The sequence below is a fragment of the Theropithecus gelada genome, chromosome 1, assembly GCF_003255815.1.
Source record: "Theropithecus gelada isolate Dixy chromosome 1, Tgel_1.0, whole genome shotgun sequence".
Classification (NCBI taxonomy): Eukaryota; Metazoa; Chordata; class Mammalia; order Primates; family Cercopithecidae; genus Theropithecus; species Theropithecus gelada.
Genome location: NC_037668.1, coordinates 102,034,498 through 102,054,786, shown reverse-complemented (window position 1 = coordinate 102,054,786; position 20,289 = coordinate 102,034,498). Strand labels below are relative to the sequence as shown.

General features: G+C 32.8%; 1 protein-coding gene across 2 annotated transcripts in view; it reads left to right on the top strand.

Moving 5' to 3' along the window:
• The window catches only part of LRRIQ3 (leucine rich repeats and IQ motif containing 3), a 162,035-nt gene that overhangs the window by 71,951 nt on the left and 69,795 nt on the right, over positions 1–20,289 (top strand). For both annotated transcript variants that reach the window (XM_025398024.1, XM_025398020.1), the window contains exon 5: positions 5,848–6,004. In XM_025398024.1, the coding sequence (XP_025253809.1) occupies positions 5,848–6,004 (157 nt within the window). The remainder of the gene's footprint in view (positions 1–5,847; positions 6,005–20,289) is intronic.

The following is a 20,289-nucleotide window of genomic DNA, read 5'->3' as shown; positions in this document are numbered from 1 at the left end:
GTTGAGATTAAATAACTGATGTCGTTAAAAGTTAAATTTAAATTTTTGTCCTCACAATTCATTATAATAAGAGAAAAATAATCTTCCATTTTTTGTTTTTCTAATATAAATATCATTAGACTTTGAATTTTTAATCAATAGGTCCCTAGAGTCTAGAACAGTGCTTTTTGAATGAGCGAATGCTTGAGCAATTCCTGAAAGTGAATAAATACTTCTGCTGAGATAAAAATTAGGTTTTAACATCTATAGGTTGTGGAAATGATTTGTACCGCTTCAATTCTATGGGTTTACTTTCTATTAGACATTATAAAAAAATAAATCATTAGATAAGATAGTATGCTTTAGAAAGAAAATGAAAATAAAATTAAAGATTATATTTAAAATAGGAGCCATGTAAAATTAATTATATAATTATATAAAATATTAAGAATATAAGGGAAATTTATTTTAAAATAAACTTAAATCCTAACATTATTCACATATATGTCTTATATCATTTTTGTGCCTCTCTTCCTTTATAGCTTTTGTTGTTAGTGATTATTTTATAGTTTAACATGTACATTTCTTTATTGATTTTTTATGTTTTTAGTGATTTTCTGTATGTTTTTAGTGATTTTCTTGGTGCTTTTTTTTTTTTTTTTTAAGACGGAGTCTCGCTCTGTCACCTAGGCTAGAGTGCAGTGGCTCCATCTCTGCTCACTAAAAGCTCCGCCTCCTGGGTTCATGCCATTCTCCTGCCTCAGCTTCCTGAGTCGCTGGGACTATAGGCGCCTGCCACCACACCTGGCTAATTTTTTGTATTTGTAGTAGAGATGGGGTTTCACCATGTTAGCCAGGATGGTCTCGATCTCCTAACCTTTTGATCCACCCAACTCAGCCTCCCAAAGTGCTACGATTACAGGCATGATCTTGGTGCTTTTATTAGGCCTTACAATATACACTTTAACTTATCATGTCTACTTCATATTTATACTAACAAGTCTAGTGAGATATGGAAACGTTACTTCCATATAGCATTATTCTCTTTCCCCAGTTTTTGTACTATTAAATTAGACATATTACATCTATGCATGTTACAAATCCAACAGTTTGTGACTATAATTATTACATTATAAAACTGTAAACTTTTTAAAGAAACTAAAAGATGAATAGATATATTCATAGAGTTTGTTATATTAATATTTCTATTTATCATTTTTAGCTCTCTTCATTTTTATGAATTTGAGGTACCGTTTGGGGTTGTTTCACTATTCCAACTTTGCTTTCACCTGCCTCCTTGCGCTTTTATTGTCAGATATATTTCTATATATTATAGATCCAACAATACAATTATATATGTGTATATATATAACAATATATGTATGTATATATGTGTAACAATATACACACAAAATCATATAATTATATATATAATTTTGTGTGTGTATATATAGAGATAAAGGGAGGGGGGTTTATGTGTGTATATATATGTTTATATAATTAATTTTCCAATTAAGAGAAAAAATATGCATTTATACCGATTAATAATTACTTAATTACCTTTGCCAGCACTCTGCTTTTTTTAATCTTAAAAAACATGGAGGTCTCTTGCCTTCAGCCTAAATAGAACTTCCTTTAGTAGCTCTTACAAGGCATGCTGCTAGAAGTAAATTATTTTAGCTTGTATTGATCTGGAAACATTGTTATTTCACCTTCAGTTTTGAAAGATCATATTTTCTGGATTTAAGATTGTTGATTGAGTTTCTTCTTTTTCTTCTTTCAGAACTTCGACAATGTCATACTGTTGCCTTCTGGCTTCCATTGTTTCTCATAAGAGAGCCATAGTTAATTTTATTGGGGTTCCTTTGGATGTGACTCATCATTTTTCTTGATTTCAAGAAAACATTTTTGAGATTTTCTCTGTCTTTAGATTTCAGTAGTTTTACTATGATGTGTCTGGATGTGGACCTCTTTATGTTCATTGGACTTCTTGGATGTGTAGATTAATTTTTCAAAATCAAGTTATAGAATTTTTAGCCATTATTCTCTTATTTATTTTCCGCCTTTTTCTCTCTGTCTCTCTTATTTTCTTGTACTCCCATTATTTGTACTGGTGGACTCAATCCTATCCCTCAACTTTTTGTGAGTCTGCTCACTTGTCTTCATTTTATTTCTGTTTTTCAGATTGCATAATCTGTTGAGCCACTGGAGTAAAATTTTTTGTTTCAGTTATTGTACTTCTTAGTTGCAAAATTTTTGTTTTTGTAAAATTATTTTTATGTCTTTATTGATAGTCTTTATTTGAAAAGGCATTGTTATCATGCCTTTAAATGTATTTGATTTCTTTTAAGCGTATTTACTTACTTAAGCTTGATTTTCTTTCAACATATTTATAATACCTGCTTTGAAGTCTTTGTCTGTTTTGTCTGTTGTCTGGGTCCTTTATATGTTGGCTTCTGTTGTCTGCCCTATTTTGTATATAGTTTACATTTTTGTGTTTCTTTGTCTAATAACATTTTGTTTAAAATTAGACATTTTAGGTACTATATCGTAATAATCTGGGATACTGTAGCCCCACCCAGAGTTTCTTGTGATTTGTTTATTTGTTTAATAACTTGTCTGGACTATTTTAGTGAAGTCTATTTTCCCTGCATTGTGCAGCCTCTGATATTGCTCCTCAGAGCTTGCCCCAGCTATAGTCAGCTGTTTGGCCAGCTATAGTTGCTCTTGGGAGGACAGTGGTCTAAGCAGGGCTCTCTTTGACTGTCTTCTCTGATTTCCCTGTTAAGTCTTCTGAACTGTTTTAGTATCAAACTCACTGTCAACCTTTACTAATTGCCGGTTGATTGCTCTATTGTCTTTAACAATGTTCTGGAACATAAATTAACAGTCTGATTCATTTTATGTTGAGGCCCTTTCCAGGGGAATCTTTGAGACCAGTTTTTGCTGTTTGGTCTAATCCCAGTACTCTTCTTAGCTCTTTTCTTGTTTCTCTCTGGAAAATTTCAACCTGATCTTCAGTTTACCTTTTTAGTCTCATGGAACTACCATCCTTCTCTTAATTGCTTAACACCATAATCTCCACTGTTTTTAACAGTGCCTTTAGATTTGAAATTCTCCATACTCTGTTTCATAAAGTCAGTTCAGTTTGAGGGGATGAGGGGAGCACTTCAGATTCTGTGTTCATATGGGCTACATTTATCTTTGGGCAAAATCACTGTGCCACTGTCCTGGATCAGAGAGAGGAGGCAGTGGTTCACTTTTTTCAGAGTGACATTCACAAGTAGAATGCTCAGCTGTGACAGCAGTCTCTTGTCTTCTCAGCTTGCCTCACCTGGCACAGAATCGCTATCTTATAAGTGATCTGGAATAAGAGCTACCAGGGCTCCAGTATTCTCTGCCTGTTGCACCTTGATTAGAACTTCTGCCTATCAGTGGGAGCTGGAGGGATGAAGAAAGCCCCAGACCTCTCAACTATTCTTTCCTGACATAATAACCTCTGAAACATGTAGGTAGGCTTGGGATGCGAGATAAATTAATGCATTTCTTGTGAAAATACCGTAGTGCTCAACTAGGACCCAGTGGGAGAGGGATCCTATGTTCTCGGCTGTACTTACTCAGGGTAGAACTTCTGTCATATTGAACTGGGGTCGAAGGAAGAAGGGAGGAAACGAGAGAAAATTGTGGTTTAAATGTCAAAGATTCACTGTTAATACTGAGATGTAATAGATTTTCTTGAATAGATGTTTATTTTACTGTATGCCCTTTGGACAATTTCCACAGATATTTAACTTAAAAAAAAATTCCCACCAGATATTGTTTCACTGGGAAGAGATTCCACAGAATTTCTCACATCTCTATTCCAGAAGTCATCTCCCCAACTTGATCCTTTTCAAAGCCACTCTTCTGCTCAAAGCTCTGCAATGACTTTCCATCTCAGTGACCTTCTTTCTGTTTTTCAGACATGCCAAATGTGGTCTCGTCTCATGAAGCATACTTCTGTCTGGTTCTTTGCACTTGATATTTGCTCTGACTGGAATGTTTTTTTTCTGTGGTGCCCCCTGTGTCTTGTCTCTTCTTAGCAATATTATCCCAGACCAGCCTAAGTATAAAGCAGTTTACTTATTATATATTTTGTGTTTTATTTCCATACTATCTATCTCTACATAGTAGAGAATATAAGCTTCATCATGTTAGAGACTTTTTTCTCTTCACAAGGCACATATTGAGCATTTGCGGAAGACACTTTTCCCTTTAACATCCATTCTTTTCTTTTCTTTTGGCAATTGACTGAAAAGTAGAGATTGTATTCACACTCTCACTTGTGGCTAAGTATATTCATCAGACTACAACTTTTTTGTTGTTGTTACATTGGAAAGTGAGCAGAAGTAATGAGTACAACTTTGATTTTATGTGCTTAAATTGTTATTGTTGCCTCTTTGTTTCCACGTTTCCTTATTCTGTGGGCTAGAATGCATTCATCGTGTAGCTGATGGCAGTGATTTTGGATATGGTAAAATAAAATCGAATGACTTTATGGAGCAGGGCTACTCTACTCACCTAGACTGGTCAGCATGAGAAAGTAAATGGCCTTATTTAAAATATTATAAATTTTATTATCTTAGTATATTTAATCCTAACTACTTTGTATGTCATTAATACAAATATTTTGAATGAAAGAGTAAATAGGTGGAGTCCACTTAAAACATCTTAGAAGCGAGAATATTGCTTTCCTCAGTTAATTTGTTTTATTTCTCCTATTGAGTAATAATGGTAATAATGGTAACCATCTACCTCATTCATCATTTTACTCCAAACAATTATTTTATCAAACAGAATGGATGTTGCTGATTTTTGGTAAATCACCTCCATGATATTGATGTGGTTTCTTTGGATCCTGTTTTACAAAGATTTTTCTGTAAAGATAGGCTGCTAAATTTTATCCAATGCCTTTCCTGTATCTACTTATATAATCACACTTTTTTCCCTCTACTAATTTGTTGATGTAGTGAGTTTTATAACACATGATCATAGTGTTATTATTCTTTGCTTACATTGTTAGATTCTTTTCAATAATATTTAGAATTTTTGTGCCTGTGTTCAAAGGTGAGATTGGCCTATGGTTTTCTTTTTATTGCCTTCTTAGACCAGTAGGCATTGTAGTACAATATTAAGTAGGTTTAATGAAAGATTACATCCTTTCCTTGTTTTTAATCTTAGAGGGAAAACATGTAGTTTTTGACCATTGAGTATGATGTCAGCTTGTAGATGCCATTTATTGGGTAATATTTTTGATCTATTGGGTTAAATAAAGCATAGTATTAAAATTAAACTCACCTGTTTTTAAAACTTTTTCTTAGTGTGTCTAATGAAAAACTTAAAATTATTTTTGACTTATATTATGTTGGACATACTGCTCTAGAGCATATTTCCTAGTTTGTAATGAAGTACAAATATAATTTTTGTGGCATAGTAATAACTCTTAACCTCATTTTAAAAGTTCCTTCTTCACTAGGTTGGAAAATAAAAAAAAAAAACACTTCACACTGCTTACCTTATTTTTCTATAGATAATTTAGACATGTTCTTCTTCCCATTATTTATTAAAATGCTTAGCCAGATGTAAGTACAGAATTGTTTCTAGATTCATATCAGACAAAATTCTCAGCATTCATTTATCCTCTGATGATTGCTGATGGATAAACCTTAGTTACTAAGTAGCATTATATAACAATACGATGAAAATAAATATATTATTACATTCAATTTACCACCATGTTTTCTAAGATGTAAGTGAACTCATGACTGATTATCACATTTTTTAATGACACCAAACTAACAAGCAGTTTTCCGCTTTCCTTATATTCAGCCCTGTGTTTTTGCATAAAAAACATCGGGAAAAAATTATTAGAGGATATGAAACAAAATGGATTTACATAACCAAAGGATATGAAGATAAGCTCCTTAAGGATCTCTTTTTCAAACCTGAAACTAATATAAAAGGAAAGCTTGCATATTGGAAACATGTAAGTATAATTAGTGTATTATTTTTCTTTGAAATGTTTTTATTTAAGATATTAAAGTTTGCAATTTCGGTAGCACTATTATTTCTTCAGTCTATTAAATTTCCTTCATTATATTATTAATATCCTGCTTTATATTTTTTGATTGAAAAAAGTCATATAGTAATGTAATACAAATATATTTTTATGGTGCATTAATAGTATACACAACCATTTAATAATTTATGCTTTAAATATATAATTTTTTATTTCATTTTTACAAGTAGTAATAGTAATGTAAAAACCACTTCTCAGTGATTGAAAACATAAATATTTACTTTATTAAAGAGTGCTAACTCTGTATAATACAACATTCCTTCGTTGTTTTGTGCTATATTATGAATTGCTTTGAGGACACAGTAGAAATAGAAAGAAATTTATTTATGTTGGTTGAATGCCTACTATATCCCAGACACTGTGCTAGACATTTTGCAAGTGGTATGTAACTTATTCTCTGTAGCACCATAGATAGATATTTTTATCTCATTTTGAGCAATATGAAAACTAAGAGACATAGAGGTTAATTAACTTACCAAAAGCTACACAATTGATAGGTAGGATTGGACTCCAGGTCTTCTGACTCCAGAATTTGTGTTTTTTTATCTTTATAATTTTGTTTTGATTTGGACACTAATTAATGATAGAAGTGAATAGTTAGCATTATAGTAGTATTAACTGGAGTGAACATTATAATTTCTAAAGCACTTGGTTTGTGATAAGCTCCTTCATTTGTGGCTCTCTGCTTGAGTAGCCTGAGCTATAAATATTTCTATTACATTGGCATTGTTATAAGGGAATGCAAAAGGTACAGACTGTCATTAGTCTTATTTCAATGCAACTGAAGACCTATGTTCCAGATATAGCATAGGAATGTCCTCAACTCCTTAAATTGTGTGAAAGTTATTCATTGAATAAAAACATAGGATACAAAAGGCAAATGTGTTCTACTCAAAACTTGTCCCTCATCAGCACTCAGTGCCAACAGTATTAATTTGCTCCAGATGATAGTGTGCATTATGAAATTATAAAGTTCATCTGAAGTATGTTTTAACCCTCTGTGTAGAATATAAAATCACTGGATTTCAGAGCATACCACCTGCTTTTCTATATGCTTTATACAGAGTATGATTTCAGAGTATGATTAGAGAGTATGATATCAGTATATTGATAACCAGTTTGTTGTGTAATTATAACTAATTTGAATATATTGACAACCAATGTATGTGCGTATAAATATATATTATGTATATATATTGTGTTGTGGCAAGCGAATATATATGTGCATGAAATCAAAAAAAATACTCATTTTCCAAAGATTTTTTAGTATGTGTAAAGTTATATAAAATGTACCATTGTTAGGGATTTGCAAGTATTTTGAATATTATGAAGTTTTTTCCAGATAAATTTATCATAAAGAATGTTTGAAATCTCCCTTGTATTTTTAATAATTCTGCTAACTGTATCATGTTACTTTTTAAGAACTATTTTTTCATAGTTGATAAATATGTACATTGTCTTATGCATTTTTATCGTTTATTACCACCATTAATAGAATATTAATATAGAAGTTGTCTTCATCTCAATTTCTTAAAGTAATTAAAATTATTTTAATTGTAAATTTTATTTTTTGATGAATACTTTCTTTGTATAAAATTGTCCTTCAATCTTCTGCTGCCTTCATTTGTAGTTTCCTCTTCAGCTCACTTAGTTAATGTATTATTCTTTTATTATTATCTTTCATTATTCTTATTTTATTATTTATATGATAATTACATATTATTATTTTATTCATTATGCATTATTTTTATTCACTTATTATTCTTTTATCTTTTATTATTTTGAGTGGTAAAAATAATAAAAGAATAATATATTGACTAAGTGAGCTACTTGATTTCTTGTGCCTTAGAGTTTGGTTTGTAAGAAACTATAGTGATAATTGATAAATCTAAAGGAACAGTGAAAGGGTTAAGGAGTAGGGAAAGGGGTGGGGGTGAGAAAACATGTACATTTAATACTGAGAGTTCATAGAAAACAAGACAAAACAATAGCAACAACAAAACATGCCATGAGCAAAGCAATACAAAGGATTAGCCAAGAATAGAATTCAAGGTTCAGTAATTAGATGAAGTAATCAGTATCTGAATCTTCTCCTGTTTGGGGATAAAATGTGCTTGATCTAAAGGATTTAACATTTCCCCGTAACTATGGAAACCTAAAATGCAAAGAGCCAGAGGAGTAAGTTCAAGCTACATTCACTTAGGAAATACCACGATGCAAAACTAGAGGTTCAAATAAACATCCAGTGTTTATAGAGCAATAACTAACTGTAAATGAGATACAGAACCAGAAGTCAGAAACCATGAAGAATGAATTTGACAAAAGCAGTTGGGTCAGAATAGAAGAAATGGAGGATGTGGAACATTTACTAGGGACATTATTTTTCCATGGCTTACAGATACGAAAGCATTGTTGTGACTTGTACAGATGAGGCTGGCATAAATACAGAACTGTGAGAGTTCAATTAGATCCAATTGTAGGAAAACTTGTATACTATTATGATAGATTTTAGGAAAATCTGAATACTAATATGAAAAAGTTTGCTAGGATGCCTAAAGATATTTAAAATCGGCTTTGGTATCATTGATCCTTTCCCTTGGAGGTTACTGCTGTTCTAAGCAAAATATATGTTCAGGGAGTAATAGCAAACACACCAAAACCCCACAGGGGCTTTGACTTCAAATTCCTTATAAACTTATAGTAAGTAACCTAGACTGGACTGTGCTGTAATTCCTTTATTATCTATACTTTGTTGGCATAAATAGTCTTCTTTCATCTACTTCCTATGTTTCAAACATGAATTTTAGAAGGAATATGTTGTGAGAGAGAGTCACACCCATGGGAGCCAAAAGGAAAGAGATGGGGGCATTTCCCAAAATATTTATGTCAGAGGCAGCCTAGCTCCCCTCTTTTCCTCCCCCGGCCATCCCCACTCCCTGCCACATACATCTGAAGCATCCTTGTGCTGATTTAGTTCCTATGTTGTAAGGAAGGAGAGAAAGCATCTGTGAAGTAAGAAAGTGATGGCCAGAAACTTTTACTGCTTCAACCATGTGGAAAGAAAAGAATCAGTCTATATGTGGTGAATTTCTATCTTTTTTGACAGTCCACTTCCTAGAATAATGATCTAATCTTTTTCTTAGAACTTGAGCAATACCCTTTCTCCTTGAGGCATGAAAATTGGAATTTCACACCCTCTGTCTTAATCTTCTGGAGAGGGTGCCTGATTCTCCCTGGTTATCAACAAAGGAGGAAACCTTTCTATAGGGTAACCATATACAACCTTTCTGAAAGGGATCTCTTACTCAGAACCACTTCTAATGTACTGAATGTTCACATCCTGTACTCTATGGCTTTGTATACCTCCAGAAAACACCTGACATAAAATAACCTGGCTTTCAGCTATACTAAAGTAAGATTGGTTTCATAATGCTGATTTGCTTGAATTCTAGAATATTTTTATTGATTTTGGCTTTGCTTCTAAAGATTAATTTTTCCCATAGATAGGACTCATGGAACTATATGCATGCTATGTTGAGTGCCATTTTGTAAGATCAAATAAAATTAAATGTTCTCATATACAATTCTCCCTATGAACCCTTTCCATTAATTATTATTAGATGTATTATTCTAAAGGTTTAAATATATATATATTTTTAAATCTGATGAGCTGTTTGTATTTAAATCTATTATAATTTTAATAAGCGTTCAAAAATATAAACAAAATAACTTTTTAATTATACCACATAGGCCAGCCATGGTGGCTCATGTCTGTAATCTCAGCACTTAGGAGGCCAAGGTGGATAGATTAATTGAGGCCAGGAGTTCAAGACCAGCCTGGCCATACACACACACACACACACACACACACACACCACATAGATGTGCAAAAATACATTAAGGTATAGTCAGCAAGATATTAATAGTGTTCATAGTTAATACAATTTTAGATAATTACTACTTTCTTTCTAAAGGTTTACACATTCTTTTTAAAAATTCAAATATGTTTTATTTGCAAAATAAAAATGTTTTTATTGTGAACAAAAAAATTACTTACTTTTTTGACAACATAAATATAGAAATATTGCCTTCAGGCACCTCTGTTTTATATTTTATGCCACATCATCAGTTCTCTTCTTTTTAATTCATAAACTTCATTTGTTAAAGCAGTGTTAGTTTCATAACAAAGTTGAGAGGGAAGTACAGAGAGTTTCCCTATACCCCCAAATTGACATCCTACACCACAGTGGTAAATTTATTAAATAGATGTACTGACACATCATTATCACAGGTAGTCCGTAGTTTCCATTGCGGTTCACTGTTGGTGTTGTACACTTTATAGGTTTTGACAAATGTATAATTGTATGTGTTCACTATTGTAGTATACAGAATTGTTTCACTGTCCTAAAAGTTCTTTGTACTCTGCCTATCCTTCTTATCTTACCCGTGGCAACCACTGATCCTTTCACTGTCTCCACAGTTTTGCCTTTTCTGAAATGTCATATAGTTGAAATCATACAGTATGTAACCTTTTCATATTGGCTTCTTTCACTTGGTAATACGTGTTTAAGTCTCCTTTATGCCTTTGCATGTGGCTTTGAGCACACATTTTATTTTTAGCACTGAATAATATTCCATTGTATGAAAGATCATCCATTCACCTGTTGAAGGACATCTTGTTTGCTTGCAAGTTTTGGCAATTATGAATAAAGCTGCTACAAATATTGTACGCAGGTTTTTTTTTTGTGTGGGCATGTTTTTAATTCATTTTGGTAAATATCAAGGAATACAATTGCTGGACTGTCTGACAAGAATGTCATACAAACAGCTGTACCATTTTGCATTCCCATCAGCAATGAATAAGAGTTCCTATTGCTCCACAAGGTCTCATCAACTTTTGGTATTGTCAGTGTTTTGGATTTTGGTCATATTAATAGGTAGGTAGTAGTACCTCGTTTTTGCTTTAATTTATATTTCCCTTAATTGCATATGATGTCGAACATTTCATATGCTTACTTGCCATCTATGTATATTCTTTGATGAGGTGTAATTTTCTTTTTACTAGTAGAAAAATGAGATACTTTGTCACCTGTCCTATATAGGAGAGGAAAGAGAAGGATTCACCTTACTCAGGACTACTGCATTGCAAAGCATAGAAGTGCATTTATATCACAGTCTATGTAGCTGGCTTTCACTAGAGTGATGCAGAACATAGCTGGCAAGTCAGGGTGAGGTTGCTGTAATTTTATACATCAAGAACTAGTCTTATTTGATTGCTTTTAATATTTTACGTCTACTTTAAATTCAGGTAAATATGGAGGGGGGAAGGACAGAGGGAGAATAATTCGTTCCATAATATTACAAGCCAAAATATTGAATCTACCGCTCATCTTCTTTTTTATCTTGTTCAACAGAAAATGATGCTAAGAAAACAGTGAAGGAGTTGATTCTCTATGAGATTTAGGAAATGTGGAACTGGTCACCCTCTTTTATAATATGGAATGTTAAAAAAAAAAAAAGTATGTTTAAGTATTTTTATTTTTGGGGTCAATTTATGTCATTGTTTTGTGGAATAGTGTGTTTCCTTATGCTGGAAAGTAAAATTTTATTATTATTCAGCTTCTGGGATTTGTTCTAGCTTAACTAATGCTAAGAAATGAGCTTTGTGATTACATTCTTACATCTACTCTAAAAATTGACCTTTGTTATTGTATAACTCTCATTTTAGGGTTCCACCAGTAATGCAATTTATTTTAAATGGGTATTTACTGAATATTTACAATGTTCCAAGCACTGTAGTAAAGCATAAGGCGTAAGAACTTGCAATCAAGCAAGTTCTATGCTGGAACTTGTAGGGGATGGGGAAGAGCTAGAGAAATCTCACTGGGCAGAGGTTGATTTTGTAAAGAATGGATATGAGAGAAATATACACATCGAAGTACAGTTTAATCAGCCACCTGCAACTAAGGGGTCTCTTATAAGAAGTTGGAGTTGTCTTGAGTATTAGGAATTCTGAGAAGTAGTGGTTTTTAGTGTCTACTTAGGTAGACGTATAAGATATTTATCAGAAGAATCTATGGGGAAGATACTAGAGCTACCAGAGGCTAAAGATAATTTCCGACCATCCTTTAAAGGTCCAAGGAAGCAATATTGATGGCTTAGAAGGGAGGCTATAGCCCTTTCTGGAGAAACCCCACTTTGACACCATTTATTATACCTAGCTCCATATATGTGGATAAGAAAGGTTTTAAACCAAGTAATTGCAGAATTGGTTTTGAAAAACAGCAAGTGGATGCTAGATTAATACATAATCTGAGGTAGAAAGATGTGCGAATTGCCAAGGTCAATAGAGAAATTGCTGGGGAAATGAGAGAGTTGAACAGAGGGTTTATCTAATGCCACAATACGTCCTAGGAAAGGGAAAGAGTAAGAGAAAGGAACTAGGAAGTATTCATGTCTTTGAGATCTCAATCTCAATTCTTTTGGATAAGTAACCAGAAGTGGAATTGCTGAATCATATCATAGTTCTAATTTTAATTCTTTGAAGAACCTCCATCCTGCTTTTTATAGCTGCTACATCATTTTGCTTTTTCAAAAACAGTGCAAAGGAGTTTCAGCTTTTTCATATTCTTACCAACACTTGTCTTTTACTGTTTTTTTATAATAGCCATCTTAACAGGTATGAGGTAATATCTTATTGCAGTTTTGATTTGCATTTTCCTGATGATTAGTTTAATTGGACATTTTTTATATAATTTTTGAGACTGTGTTTATTCAAGTGCTTAGGTGATTTTTAAATCAGTTCTTAATGAAAATATTCAACATTATACCTTTATTTACCTCTCAGTGCAGACAATACTGTATCAAATAATTTTGAGAGCAATAGTTTCATTTTATTATTTTCTAAATATGATTTTCCCTCTTGATCTGAGATAAAACTATGGAGATTTTTTTTTTTCTCATCTACTTTGTCCTCCTGATAGTCATCATATGCATTCTCTTACAACTTTGAGAATTTTCATGCCTTTTGACTGGCTTTCCTATAATTGGTCCAGTTTCGTAAGATTTATCTTTATAGTTATTCTGTATAATAGTGGTTCTCAAAGTGTAGTTCAGGGACCACCTTAGGTTCCTGAAATCTTTTTAAAGGATCCACCATACCAATATAGCTTTTATGATAATACTAAAACAGTGTTTTCCTTTTTGACTCTCATTCTCTCATTACTGTATCATGGAGTTTTTCCAGAGCCTGCATGACATGATACAATAAGAGGTTTAATATATAAAAAGATATGAAAATCTGGGTTATCTATTAAGCGAGATACTACATCTATTCTTAAAAATATAGACCAGTCCCACTCTTAACAGTGATATTTTGTAATATAGTTTGGTTTTATAATGTATAATTTCATGAAAATAAAATGGATTTCTTATTGTTATTTTACATAAATTAATACACACTTTAAACATTTTACACTTTGAATTTCTAATATGGTAAATATTGAAAGAATATAATACACATAAACAAAAGATTTTTAGGGATCTCATAATTTTGAAGCAAATAAAGGAATTCTGTGACCAAAAAGTTTGAGAACCTCTGCTAAACATCTCCATCAGATATAATTTTTATCATTTCCTTTTAAATATAACTATATGACGATAAAGTAACACTTAGATTAGGAATGTTTTGGATAAACTTAAAAGTTGACAGTAATAACCTAAATGTATTTTTACATTTTTTATTTGCTGTGCTCCCATGTGACCATGGTGTAGTTATATATGACTATGAATTTAGAGTACAAAAGTACGCAATATTGAATATGCTGTCTACATAAAAAAGCATTCTTACTCATTAGCTAGAATTCCTGTGCGTAATGTAAGTTGCTTCTGAGATTTATTTAGGCATAATATATTTAACAAGTTTCTTCCCCAATATCTTAGTTATAATAGTTCACAACACATATGCCTTTAAATAACTTCACTAATGTTACATTTTTAAAGACAAAATTTTGTCATACATGTCATGGATATGTATGTAGAGACATGAGTAAAAATTTACATGAACAGTTCTATGAGAGAAATAATAAAGAAGGAAGAAAATGCAGTAGTTAGAATTGGGAGTAATCATCCCTAATAGTGACTTAAACAAAACAACTTTTCTCTCACATAAAAATCAAGATATAGACGGTGCATCGCTGGTATAACAACTCTGCATCATAATGTTCTCAGAGTTCTTCACTCCTTTTATCCTGTTGCTCCACTGTACAAGGCCTCTATTTTGCAGGTCATCTCGTGGTCCACAATAGTTTCACCAGATCCACTCATTATGCTTTCATTCTAACCAGCCGGAAAGAAGAGGAAATGAAGAAGAGGGCATAACGATTGTGTTTACTTTTGGAAAGTTCCTAGGATCTTCCATGCAACACTCTGCTTCTATCTGGTAGGCCACAAATTGAGCATACGGCTACAAGAGGCTAAGAAATATAGTCTCATTCAGACCATCCAAATGCCCAGCTAAAACATGGGTTTCTTTTATTGTAGAATAAGATTGGAATGACTACTTAAGGACAATTTCAAACATTTGCATGTACCCTTTCCAAAACAGAACACGAAGCCTCTACCAAAGGAAGCAAACCTAAAAGCTTATGTCACTATAATAGCAAAAATTCCATCATTTCTCGTGGCAGTAAGTGATGTTTGCTCTCTAATATCTATCATATCTCTCTTCCTCTGTAATAGCATCCCCAAATTTTAGCTGTCTGGATTAATTTGCATTTTGTAGCTTCTCTAGCAATTAAGTATCGCCATGTATATTAGTTTTCTATTACTACAAATTTGGTGGCTTAAAACAAGATACATTTATTCCTTTATAGTTCTAGAAGACTAAAATTGGCTTTACTTGGCTAAATCAAAGTGTTTACATGGCTGATGTTTTTCGAAGTCTCCAGGGCGGAATCTGTTTTCTTGCCTAGTCTAGTTTCTGGAAGCTGCCTATATTCTGTGGCTTATATTCCCTACCTCACATCACCCTAACCTCTTGCTTCTGTCATTTCATCTCTTACATCCTCTCTAATGTCCTGCCTCCCTCTTATAAAGACGCTTATTATTTTATCAGGCACACCACAATAATCAACTCATCTCAACATCCTTAATCACACCTGAAAAGATCTTTTTGCCTACAAAGTATCATGAGTTGAATGTGTCCCTTCAAAATTCATATGTTGAAATTCTAATCTCGTGTGGCTATATTTGGAGATAGGGACTCTAAAGAAGTAATTACGGTTAAATGAGGTCATAAGGATGGGGCCCTGATCTGATAGGATTAAGAATCTCCTCCTCCCCCTACCCTATGTGCACACACTGAGGAAAGACTATATCAAGACATAGGGAGAAGACTGTCATCTGCAAGCCAGTAGCAGCCCTCATCAGAAGCTGAATCAGCTGGAACCTTTACCTTGGACTTCCAACTTTCAGACCTGTGAGAAAAAAAAAAAAAAAAGACTATGTTTTAAACCACTCAGACTATGGTATTTTATGGAAGCCCTACCCAACTAATATATAAGGTGACATTCACAGGGTTCAGGGGATTAGGACATAGATGATTTGGCAGCCCTATTCAGCTCACCATACCATGTCATGAATGGAAGTATTTGGCAGATTCTGAAAAATGTCCCCAAAAGACAGTTGGCAATGGATTTTGTCTCTTCTTTCTGCTTTCCTTCATCCTGTGGCTTGGAACTTCATTTTAGACCATGGGAGTGAAAGCCACATATGAGTGGAAACCTGGAAGTATCCTGGATTACAGAAAATTGCAGAGTTTTCATACGAGTCCTGGTCTTCTTACATTCAGATATTCATGTGAGATGGAAGTACTCCTATATTGAGTAAGTCACTACCTGCAGCTAAACTTAATTCCAATTGTTATACTGGTAGATGTCCAGTCTGCTTCACTAAGACAAGATATAACAACTCATAGTCTAGCAACCTATAGCTAAAATATAAAATATTCACCTTCTACATACCAAGCATATAAAGTCGCATAGAAACAGCATATTTATAATAAAACTCTAATTTGGAAAAGGGAATCACAGTTGTTTTTGCCCCTATAGCAGTTACCAAATCAGTCTGATAGGAATAGTAAACACTTTCTTCTCTTGAAATAAACACATCTGGAAAATCTCCTATATTTTCCCTGTGAAAACATCTCACCTGTTTATTCATATTTATGGCAACATCAGAAGTAGGTATTAGAGAATTTTTTCCTCTTGAGTGTTGGAGTTTCATAGTCTTAATAGATTTAGGGGCCTGTGGGTTGCTATAGAGATTGAAAAACCACAGGTATTTTTAGGACAGACTTTATTTTTTTTGGTAATGCATTTCTTTCAAAAACTTAGTATGCTTCTGATTTATTTGATGTCAGTAGTTTCTGTGGTAAGTAGAAAGTAAGCAGAAAGATCTTGTTTAGACATTGTTTATAATCCTGAAGCTTCTGGTCTTTCACTTACTGATTTTTTTCTCTACTCATTTTCCTGTCTTCCAAATTAATGATAGCGACCATAGGTGAACTTTCTGAAACAATGGGTGTTGGAGGGAAGACAAAATTCTTAATCTCATCTTTCCTGCAGACATTTACATCTTTGTGTGTAAGTCTTAGTTCTACTTTGAAGTCCCCTATTGTAACCGCTTCAATTTGAGGAACAAAGAGGTTGTTTTTTTCATCTACACAAGACCCTGAATCACTAGAATCTCAGTAAACTTAACCTGCAGACTACAAAGAGTACCTGCCTTATCAAAATTTTTATTTTGTTTCCATCTCTTATTTCAGGCTGGCTGGATATAACCCAGATTTTTTTCTCTCAAAAGACTTAAATAAAAGGTACTAGTAACATCGAACACACAGTCAAATATGGTATTTGTTTGACAATTTCAGTAACAGAACACACTCAGTTAGCATGTAGCCTGCTTTCCAAAGTGAAAATGTTTTGAAGCCATAAAAACAAGGGCCACCAGCTCTTCAGCCTGTAATATCTTTAGTCCTTACCCAATCTCCTTTAATAAGGTAGTGTCAGATGTTTTACATTTCTTTCATCTGTACTATCCCACTTCCAGCTACATATTGCTATCAGTTTAAATTAGATTCAGCTATGTGTAATAAAGATCTAAAATGATACTAATATGTTTGTTCACCTCTCATGTAAAACTCCAAAGGTATACAATCTAGGACTGATATTATGGAACTATTTCACTCAGTACTTAGTGACCGACTCTTTTTGTCTCCTGCTTTTCTGCACATGACCTCCAGTCAAATGGTACCTCATGACCCAAAATGACTGCACTTACTCCACCCATCACATGCACACTCCAGCCATCAAGAAAGAGGAAGAGATAGAAAATAAAGGTGTAAGGGAACTTGTAACTGTGTTTTAAGTAAGGTTTCTAAATGATGCCACACAATATATCTTTAGCCAGATTTTGGTTGTATCATTACATTCAGCGGCAAGGAAGGCCGAACTATGTAGGCATTATCTTAAGCAGAAATGTGCCCAGACAAAAGTCAGAGATTCTGTTATGAAAATGAAGGAAAACCAATATTGAAGAAAAAATATAAATCTTTGCTGCAGAGTAGCTGTGGAAAGCAATTGTCAAAGCAAATAGGAAATAATCAAGAAGTAAAGAAAGTATTTAATGGAGATACAATGTTATAATAAAATATTATAAAATAAAATAGATACTTTCAACTTGAATTATTAAGACATTTATTTACCTGAGACACTTAAAGCAAAATTAGGTTGCACTGATGTCAAAGATCTTGCAATAGGATGTTTGTTACTTTTTACTAATAAACTTGTATTCTCTATGGTTCTTCTTTTCTATTCTGTGAATTTCACTTTTTTTTTCCTCCTTGATGCTTTCTGAAATTTTTTTCACTACTCTTCCAGTTCACTAATTTTCTTGTTAGCTATATTTAATCAGTAAATTACAATTTTTTGTTCTTTTCCTGCAGGTATATCAAAATTACTCATTCTTTATTGAAAAATAGTAGTCGGAGTAACTCTATAGTCTTTTGTCTGTTCATGTTCATTTGATACCTCAGTGTATCTTGTGTACTGTGTCTTGTGTACTGCTCATTGTATTTGAAATATCAGTTGTGAAAATTTTGGGCCATAGAATGAAGGTACTTTCCTCCAGAAATTGTTTCCATTTTCTACCACTAGAAACTGTGAATCACCACCAATATTTGACCATGTTACAATTTAAACCTTGAGATTTTATGGATTATTCAGATATCATTTTAATTTAGAGTCTGTTTTATTACATGTTTACTTGTATCATGCTGTAGCTGTGTGGGTTTCCAGCTCACTATGAACAGAATCTTCTACTTTGGTGAACATAGGATTGGATTTTTGATTCCTAATTTCCTTGAGCCACCAAAGTTATAGTTTAGTTTCTTCCTGAACTTCAAATATTATCAGAACAAAAGCATCTTTGAGGACTTACTGGGGGATCTTGCCTTCTCTTAAGTTCTGACCTGATAAGTCCTAGCTTTCTTGATAGCTCTTTCCTAATTTTCAAAACACTTTTAAATTTCTTTTATTTTAATTTATGTATTTACTTATTCTTTTTGAGATAGTGTCTCACTCTGTTGCCCAGGCTGGAGTGAAGTAGCACATTCATGGCTCACTCCAGTCTTGACCTCCTGGACTCAAGCAATCCTTCCACTTCAACCTCTCTAGTAGCTGGGAATACAGGCACACACCCATACACCCAGCTAAGTTTTATTTTATTATCATTATAATTTTTTTTTTTTTTTTTTTTTTTTTTTTTTTTTTTTTTTTAGAGACAAGGTTGTTGCCCAGGCTGGTCTTGAAATTCTAGGCTCAAGCAGTCCTCCTACATTGGCCTTTCAAAGTGCTGGGATTACAGATGTGAGCCACCATGCCTGGCCTAAATAAATCTTTTATAGGGCTTTTTGAAACTTGAGAATTAGTCCGAATTTAATCCAATTTAAACCTATCCTGGTTATGGATGTCTCTGCTCTCCAAATTTTATTTCCATTACTAAGTATATCTGGTGCAGTCTTCTTTTGACCTGATAATCATTCTCTCGTTTTAGCTGTATTTTAAATACTAAATCTTACGCACTTTGTGTTGATTTTATAATTTATTTTTAAGTTTTAAAGTTCCAATTTTATAGTTTATTTTTAAGTTTGAAAGTTCTCTCATAGTTTTCTTATCTTCCTAGAACTTCCATGAACAGTATATGTTGTACATTACTTCCTAAAATTTGAGGGAATATAAGCCTAATAATTGTCAAGACGTTTTCTTTCTACAGGCAAATTCTAAAAGCATTTATATCATTAAAAAAAAAAAAAAACTGTTTTGTAGGTTTTTTCTTCTATTCTGACTAGTCCATCTTGAATCCTGATTTATTGTAATTCTGTAGATGCCAACAAATAATTTATATTTGGATCCCCAAAGAGAGAATATGCGTAAGATCCTATTACCAAGTTTAAATGAAAGTTCTGGAAGTGCTATAGCTAGTAATTAATGATAAACATGTTATTTTCTGCATTTTAGTTATTTTGAGCTTCAGTTTTATCAAACAGTAAAAACAGTAAAATTTATATTTACTTGGCTTCTTTTTACATTCTTGAGTTACCATTAGAAATACTAAAAAGTGTTATAGTTTTTGAAAATGTGAATCCTAAATTGCCTGAAAAATTTTAATAATTTTCTCACGTCTCTTGCTATTATGTTAATTATTTTTAGTATCTCACATTTTTGACATTTTGTTATAGTTTTGACAAACACTACTGAAGCTGCATTGCCAACTTTACAATTTATAACAACACCTTTACTGAGATATAATTCACATACCATAAAATAAAACATTTTTAAGTGTTCACTCCAGTGGTTTTTAGTATATTCACAAGTTTGTTAAACTATCATCACTAATTAAATACAATTTTCATTACTCCCCAAAAGAAATCCCATACCCATTAGAAATTCTCCTTACAGCTCCTGGGAACATTAACCTATTTTCTGTCTCCGGGAATTTGTCTATTCTTGGCATTTAATATAAGTGGAATCATGCATATATGTTATTTTATGTCTGGCTGCTTTCACTGAGTATAATGTTTTCAAGAGTCATCCATGTTGAAACACTTTTTTTTTGCTGCCCAAATCTCATGT